Source organism: Chrysochloris asiatica, unplaced genomic scaffold (genome assembly GCF_000296735.1).
Source record: "Chrysochloris asiatica unplaced genomic scaffold, ChrAsi1.0 scaffold00146, whole genome shotgun sequence".
NCBI lineage: Eukaryota > Metazoa > Chordata > Mammalia > Afrosoricida > Chrysochloridae > Chrysochloris > Chrysochloris asiatica.
The window spans coordinates 149542-158685 of record NW_006408664.1 but is presented as its reverse complement, the minus strand read 5'-3'; the positions used below and the strand labels follow the sequence as shown (position 1 = coordinate 158685).

The 9144-nt window shown below is 39.5% G+C and overlaps 1 protein-coding gene across 1 annotated transcript in view; it reads right to left on the bottom strand.

Moving 5' to 3' along the window:
• BACH2 (BTB and CNC homology 1, basic leucine zipper transcription factor 2) overlaps window positions 1-9144 on the bottom strand; it is a 212371-nt gene that overhangs the window by 121720 nt on the left and 81507 nt on the right. Inside the window, exon 2 of the mRNA XM_006870611.1 lies at window positions 2309-2563. Within this exon, the coding sequence (XP_006870673.1) occupies window positions 2309-2551 (243 nt within the window). The 5' untranslated portion in view covers window positions 2552-2563. The remainder of the gene's footprint in view (window positions 1-2308; window positions 2564-9144) is intronic.

Below are 9144 nucleotides of genomic sequence, written 5' to 3'. Positions count from 1 at the left end.
TTTTTGTGTGTTTTTTAAAAAGCTAAAGTGGATAGAGATAAATACTTTTAAACTGATGGTATATGGGGAGGGGCGGATTATAATCAATGTAATGAAACAAGTTATATGAATTGTTGAATGTGAAATTGATGATGTGCCCTGTAAACTTTCACTCAATCCACAATAAAAACCTTAAATTATAAATAAATAAACAAATAAACTTGCAGTCTATGTTGTATATACATTTATAGTCCGATTTCCTTTAAATTTTACTGCTCTTATATTGTATCATGATAAATAATTTATGGACTTCAGAATTTTAGTGGTTTTTACAGATAAGAACAGGGTCAGTGACCAGATGAGAATCCGAGCTAACTGGGTGTAGACCTGGGCTTAGAGCATGTGATCCAAGAAATGTTATGGTGTCAACAGAGGCACGGGAGTATACTTTTAATTTGTCACATTACAATATACTTTTAATTTGTAAGTATATTTTAATATAGTTGAGTTTTTTTTGAAAATCAGTAAAAAACCACACCATTATATTCATAAATGAAATAGCTGTCAAATGATTAAAATTAACAAGTTAACTGTAAACCCTGTTCTCTACCCAAGACCAATCTGGATAAAAGGAGTTTTCCAAATATTTCTAGAGAATTCTAGGGTTCGAGCAAATAAATACATTCTTGCTTCCCATCTAAAGAAGAAAGAGTCTTGCATTTGGTGAATGCCTACTAAAGAACAGGAAACCATGCTGTGAACTTTCATTTATCAACTAAGTATTCCCCAATAATGGAGGTGAGAAAAATCCAGCTCAGAGGGGACCCAGTCACACCAAAGCTGTGTAGATTCACTTTCTGGTAACTACTCTTCCAGCCCCCACACCTCTGTCCCAACTCCATCATCTTCAATATTCTGGTCATTCTGCTCCTGGTAACACTTAGAATAGTTCTCTATTAGCTAGTGATGTAAGGACTGGTAATGGAGCATTTTCTGCAAACCTTAAGGTCAGCGGTTCGAAACTACCAGCTGCACCGCGGGAGAAAGATGAGGCTTTCTACTCCCGTAAAGATTTACACCCTCGGTAACCCTATACAGGGTCGCTATGGGTCGGAACCGACTCGATGGCACATAACAACATATAAAAAGGACATTAATATGAAAATGCCAAATGCCTGTGCAGTTCTCACTTTATCAGCTGGCCATAGCAGATGTGGCTTAATGAGAGTTGGAACCTAGTAGCCTGTGGGTCTTTCTTGTTTGGCTGTTTTTAAAAAATATTGGATTTGGGTGTCTCCTTACTGTCCTATGCATACTTCTGACTTTAGATTGCTAGCCAGGCATCTGGAGGTGTTGGGTTTGGGCACCGTGGGATTTAATGCTAGTTGTAAATGGTGTCTTTGGCTTCCCCGAGACTATGGCTCAGAGCTGCTCAGTGACACCTTCACATAGACTGCGGATGTGATTTGTACCCCTGGGGTGTTTTGTGAGGCACACCCTGTTCAACTGTTGACTGTGGTCTTACAGTCATAGAGAATGCCTCTGTCCTGAAGACTGTCCTGTTAATCATCAATTCCATGAAAATGGAGGGGAGTTAGGGTGATGGAAGAAGGGGAAATGTACACACAGTTTGAAGGGTGACAATGTATTGGTTTGAAACTGTGAAACCCATTCTTTGACTTCCTCAGCTCAAACCAATCCATTGAATGTCATATCTGGACAGAAGGTCAGGCTACCCTAAAGTACAGAAATGACCAGACTCAATGAAGTAACGAAGAAACCCAAGTAGGGTATTTTCAACAATGGTGAGAAAAGCAAGTTTACACTTCCTTCTTAGAATGTTACTATACTAACTGTGAAAATTTCTGGTTGCTTTTATTTTCCCCCCAAGCAGTAAAGGTGCTGTGAATTCTTTCATTCTTTTACTCTCAAGGGAAATCTAGCAATCCTTAAACCATATGAAAGAGCAAAATCATTGTAACAGTCACAGTAATTCAGATCCCATATCTAGGTCGGTATCAAACTTTGGTTGAACTACTCAAAACCTGAAGAGTAAGTGAACTAGAAACTATGAGAGACTGGGAGTCACAGGTGAGGTTCACTTCCCTTTAAGCACGGTGCTCTGTTCGGATTCGTGACTCTGAGACTTTAAGTGCATCAAATAGAAACTGCTTATATACCACAAACCATTTAATGTGTGGGTAACTTGGACTGAAGCCCTTGAATGGGGACATGGCTCAGTGTCTACCGTCTAGCTCCCACTCAAATGACTTTCTTCAAGCCAACAAATCTCCATAGACAACCACACAAACAAACCAAACGACTGTACCTCCTCAGGCAAGCTGACCACCAAGTCATGTTTCGTCTGTCCGACCAGAGCCTGCCAGAAGTATTCACTGCATGCGGCCAGCACAGCCCGGTGGGCCCGGAACTCCTTCCTCTCCACGATCAAAGTCACGTCACAGAGCATATCCTTTTTGCGCTGGTCATTGAGGCCCAGGAGGATGTTGGTACAGTGGACTGTGGACTCATACACATACATGGGGGAGTCAGGCTTCTCATCCACAGACATGCCGTTTACACCCTGAAAGAAAGAAAGGTTGAGTCACCACACCCTTCAGAGTCAGACAGGGGCAGAGGACGTCATATGGTTCTGTGTCCTACAGCCATGAGCCAGCAAGAGGGAGAACTGCCAATCAGCACATTCAAACTCAATTAGCACAATGAGCTCAGAAACTTCTCTGGAAAGTTGTGGGCTATGGCTAATTTTCACCCTTCTACACATTGCATCCTTTTACCCCATGTTAACAAAGTCAGATGTTTTATTTTATTTTTATAGGTAGAGGGTTATAGTGGTGGTGGTTATGTGCTGTGGAGTTGGAACCGACTCATAGTGGCCCTGTGCAGGGTTTCCTAGGCTGTAAATCTTTATGGGAGCAGAAAGCCTCATTTTTTCCCTGCAGAACAGCTGGTAGTTTCGAACTGCTGAAACCTTGAGGTTTGCAGCCCAATTGGTAACCACTATGCTACCAGAGCTCCTTTATTATTAATGTAGCAATATATAGTCCTTTTCCATGTACAAAGCATTTAATTTTCATGATCACATTTATTCCTCATAGCAATGGTGCGAGTTGGGCCTTTTATTGTTGTTAAGTGACATCAAGTTGGTTCTGACCCATAGCGACCCTGTATAGGGTTTCCAAGGAGTGACTGGTGAGCTTGAACTGCGGATCTTGCAGTTCAAACCGACTTTGCAATCCAGTGTATTAATCCACAGCGCCACACCAGGACTCAGCATTCCCATTTTACCGATGAAAACACTGAGGCCTGAGGGAGACTATAATACAACCAGAAAGCAGGCAACAGAGGCAAGACTCAAATCCAAATCATCTCTAAACCAGGTGCTTTTTGCACAATCCTATCACAGACTTTTTAATGAAAACCTAAAATACTTTAAACACATGGTGTTGTTCATTCTATTTATTCATTCTTCCATCAATGGGCATTTAGGCTGTCTCCATCTTTTTGCTATGGTGAACAGTGCTGCAGTGAGCATCAGTGTGCATAGATTTACAAGTAGAAGGTTTTGACAGAAAGTTTTCCTCTCATTGTTTAGGAAGCTAAAAATCTGAATTTGGGGCACCAGTTCTAGGGGAAAGCTTTCTCTCTTCATTGGCTCTCAGTGAAAGTCCTTGTCTCCTTTCAACATCTGTGGGCCTGGCATTCCTTGGAGACCTCCGAGTGTCTTGGCATCAATCCTCCCATGAGTCTTGGAGGTTCTACAGCACAGGGACCCTGGGACAAGAGATGCTATCCACTCTTGGCCCTTCTTTCTTCGTGGTGGTAGGTCACTCTCTGTTCATTTCTCTCCCCTTTTACTTTTTGTAAGGTAAAAGGTGATGCAGGTCACACACCAGGGAAGCTCCTCTTACATCAAATCAGGGCTTTGGTCTGAGCTCCAGTATTGCATCCCATCTTTATCTTGCCTCATTAACGTAACAAAACCAAATTCTCATTCCAAAATAACCAAGCCAACCCACTGCCATCACGTCCATTCCAACCTGTTGTTGTTGTTAAGTGCTATTGGGTGGTTCCCACCCATAGTCGGATTCCATAGCTATACATAGTTGTAGTTGGAACCCATACCTATACATAGCTGTACACAGTGTCCCTCCTGTACAGGGTTTCTGAGGAGCAGCTGGTGAGCTTGAACTGCTGACTTTGCACTTCAAGTGGCTTTGCAGTCTGGCACATTAACCCACAGAGCCACACCAGGACTCCGACCTACAGCAACCCAAATGGTGTTCCATTAATTGTAAATCTCTTATGGAAGCAGCAGAGTTATCTTTTTCTTGCAGCGCATCTGGTGGGGTTGAACTACCAACCTTGTGGCTAGCAGCCCAATGATTAACCTACAGTACCACCTGCCTGAGGAGCTCTGGTAGCGTAGTGGTTACGAATCAGGCTGTGAAGCTCAGGGACAGCAGTTCGAAACTACCGGCTGTTCTGCAGGAAAAAGATGAGGCTTTCTGCTCCCGTAAAGGTTTACAGCCTCAGAAACCCTGTACAGGGTCACTATGAGTCGGAACCGACTCCATGGCACATAACAACAACAACAACAACCACCTGCCTCAAGGTGTCAAGGTCAGGATTTACAATATTATCGCAGAACAGAGGATAATTACATCATTTTATAAACTGAAGAACCAATGGACAATACTGGGAATTATTGCTTAGCCAAATGGACACATTTTTTTTTTTTGCAACAAAATTCAACCCATGACAGGGTCTTTGCATTAGTGTCCGCTGAGGTATTTTAAAAACAGCATCCTTGAAGCATTTATAAATGACTTAATTTATATAACATACTTTTCCAATAATGTCTATTAGTACCAGGAATCTCAATAGTGTCTTATTTTGGGGAGAAGGCTTTATTATTTTTCAATAGTTTTAATTGCATATATGAGGAAGCTTAAAAAAGTTCATGGAAAAACGGAATTAAAAGACAATGGGATTTTTCCATGAACTCTTTGAAGCCTCTTGTATATGTAGTGTACAATTTGATATGTTCTGACATGTGTATACAACTCTGCAGAGGCCTGGTGTGGTGCTGTAGGATAAGCACTGGACTGCTAACCACAAGGTTGGTGATTCAAACCTACCAGCAGCTCTTTGGAAACCCTGTATGGGGTCATTATGAGTCAGAACTGACTCCACAGCACTCAACAACAGCAAAATACAACTATGAAACCATATAATCATAGTCATAGTAGTAACATATCTATCACCAACCAAAGTTTCCTTATGTGGAATTCTTGTGTGGCACAAATGATTACGCATTCAACTACTAACCAAAAGGCTGAAGGTTTGAACCCATCCAGTGTCACCATCAATCTGCTTCCAAAATGTCACAACTGTGAAAACCCAGTAGAGCACAGTTCTACTCTATAACATATGGATCACCACGAGTCAGAACCATTTGAAAATCATAGCTTCAATGTTTTATCCAATTATGTTCCACTGGACTGCAAATGCAACAGGCAAAGATTTTTTAAGCCCCTTGGAAGGCTCTCCCTTCCACATGTCTGTTTTCCACAAATTGTTTATCTACTCATCTATGGATGGTCATTTAGATTGTTTCCAATTTTGGTTATTATAAATAAAGTTACTATGAGCCTTAGTGCATAAATCTTTACGGACATGTTTTTCATCTCTTGGGCAAATACCTAGGATTATAATGGATGATTTCACAGTTTATGTAAGTTTAACTTTTTAAGAAATTGCTGCTGTTTCCTTAAGCGGTTGTATTATTTTACAGTTTTTCCATTAGTACACGAGATTTCTAATTTTTCACATCCCTGACAATACTTGGAATGGCCAGGCCTTCTAACTTTGGCCAATTAATAGGTATATTGTGGTATCACTTTGTGGTCTTCATTTCCATTTCCCCAATGACTGAGATGTTGAACTTCTTTCATGTGCTTATTTGCCATCTGTATACATTCTTGATATACAGTTCAAATCTTCTGCCAATTTGTAATGGGTTATTTACTTATTGCTGGACTTTGAGAGTTCTGAATAGAAGTTCTTTTACCAAATATGTAATTTGCAAATATTTTTTCCAAGTCTGAGGCTGCCGTCTCATTGTATTAATAGTGTCTTTCAAAGAGGAGAAAATCTTTATTATGATAAAGTCCAGTTTATTGCTTTTGGTGTTGTATCTACAGAATCTTTGTACAAACCAAAGCTACAAAGATGTTTCCTGTTAGCAGTTTATTTCTTTTTGGCTCTTAAATTTAGGTCTATGATTCTTTTTGAACTACTTTTTATATGTGTCACAAGGTACAGCACCACATCATGAGTCTTCCTCCTAGCTTGATGCCATGTTCTTCATTTGTTGCTAACATACAAAAATCCAAGAGATTTTTGTGTGTTGCTCTTGTATCTTACAACTTTGCTTAACTCACTTAATACTTCTTGTAGCTTTAAAAATATATATAGGATACTCATCTGTTTCACAGACTTTTCTACATAGATGATTATGTTGTCTTGGAATAAAGACACTTATTATTATTATTTCTAATCTTGATGACTTTAATTTCTTTTTCTTCTCTTATTTCACTTGCTAGAACTTTCGGTACAATGCTAAACAGAAGTGACAAGAACAGACATATATGCATTATTTCTGACTTTATGGGAAATCATTTAGCCTTTCTGCATTATATATGATGTAAACAATAGGTGTTTCATAGATGGCTGTATTGAGTTGAGAATGCTTCCCTCTAGTCATAATTTGCTAAGAGTTTTTATCGGAATGAATGTTGGATCTCGTTAATTTTCCCCCCGCCCTCCATCCACTAAGATGATCACAAGTTTTTTTTTCTTTTTAATGTTTGTTGATATGGTAAATAACACTGATTTTTGAATGTTGAATTAATCATATATTTCTAAGATAATCTCTACTTGGTTACGATATAGTTTACCTTGTTACAATGTTTTGTTCTGTTGTGCATAGGGTCATATGAGTCGGTACCGACCTGATGGCACCTAACAACAACAACAATGGTTGAATTCAATTTGCCACCTTTTTGTTAAGAATCTCTACATCTATGTTTCGGAGGGATATTAGTCTGAAGATTTCTTCTTCTTTTCAAGAATATTTTTGTCTGGTTTTGGTACAAAGGTGATGTTGGTCTTGTAAAATGAGTTGGGAAATATTTCTTCCTCTCCAATTTTTCAAGAAGAGTTTGTGTAGAATTGGTATTACTGGTCCCTTACATGTTTGAATTATGGCTTTCTTACATGTATAATTTACCTGTAAAATCTTCTGTGCCTAAAGTTTTCTTTAGCAACAAATTCATGAAAAAATTCTCATTTATTAAAGTTGAACATCACATCCCCTTATTTTCCTTTTAATATTGGTAGATCTGTACTGATTTCACTTCTCACGTTCCAGATATTGAGAATATGTGTTTTATTTTGGACAGTGTCTAGGATAAGCCTTCAATTTCACAATTTTTTCCTTTTGAAATGTCTATTCTAACATTTGGAGTCCTGGTGTGGCGATAAGCACTGGGCCACAAGGTCGGTGGCTCAAACTCACCAGTTGCTCCTGTGAAACCCTATACAGGCTTGCTATGAGTCAGAACCGACTTGACAGCACTTAACAACAACAACATTCCCTATTACTTATTCAAGACCTTTCTGAGTACTTTATTTGTTGTTGTTAAGTGCCATCGAGTCAGTTCCGACTCATAGCAACCCTCAACAGGGTTTCCAAGACTGTAAATCTTTACGGGAGCAGAAAGCCTCATCTTTCTCCCACAGAGCGGCTGGTAGTTTCGAACTGCTGACCTTGCAGTTCGCAGCCCGATTCATAACCACTATGCTACCAGAGCTCCTTGTACTTTATGTAACGCCTCTTTAGTTGTGTGGTTTTCTAGTCTGACTGGTACGAATACACAGCACTATTCCTAGCCATCTGTGAGGTCTGACTACTGTTCCTTCTAATCCTATTTGGTGGTTCTTTTGCCTTCTAATACTTGGGTAGTTTCCTTACATTCATGCACTGATCAGTTCTCTGAAGAAAGTTTAAGGGAAACCCTGTGCAGATATATGATGTTTTCTCTCTGTATAGCTCTCTTATCTTCTTTGCCCTCTGAATTCTAGCCATCATGGTCTCCCAAGAGTCTCAGCTCTAGCTCCTTAATTCAGAAATCAGCCAACCTTCTCCTTGGTTTCTCCTTCCTGTGCCATGGCCTGGAAACTCTCAGGCAGTAGAATAGGATCAGCTAGCTTATCTTCCTTCTTTTAATGCTTACTGTCTGTTGTTACCTGGTGTTCAATGTCTTGAAAACCATCATTTCATATATTTTAACCGTCTTTACAGTTGTTTTAATAAACAGGTGGGTAACTCTAGTACCTATTACTCCATCTTAAGTACAAGCAGAAGTCCTGGATTTACTCTTTACATAACAATTTCTCTTACAAACAATAATTTATCTCATTGCTAACTATATAGTGGCCACCACTTGCATGTCAGTTTGTTGTACACATGGACCTCACCAGCTGGAATACATAGAAATCAAATTGACTACATCTGCAGAAAGAGATGATGGAAAAGCTCCATATCATCAGTCAAAATAAGGCCAGGGGCAGATTGTGGAATAGACCATCAATTGCTCATATGCATATTCAAGCTGAAGCTGAAGCAAATGGAAACAAGTCCACGAGAGCCAAAATATGACCTTGAATATATCCCACTTGAATTTAGAGATCATCTGAAGAACAGATTTGAAACTTAAACACTAAAGACTGAAGACCAGAAGAGTTGCATGATGCATGATGACATACATGAAGAAAGCAAAAAGTGAGTAAAAAGACAAGACAGAAGGAAAAGGTCAAAATGGATGTCAGAAGGAACCCTGAAAATTGCTCTCCAGCATAGAGATGCTAAAAGCAAACGGAAGAAATGAGAAGGTCCAAGAGTTGAACAGAAAATTTCAAAGATCAGCTCGAGAAGATAAAAGCCAAATCAAATTGTGCAAAGATCTGGAGGCAGAAAACCAAAAACGAAGAACATGCTTAGCATTTCTCAAGCTGGGGAAACTTAAGAAAAAATTCAAGCCTCGACTTTCATTATTGGAAGATTCTCTGAGCAAATTA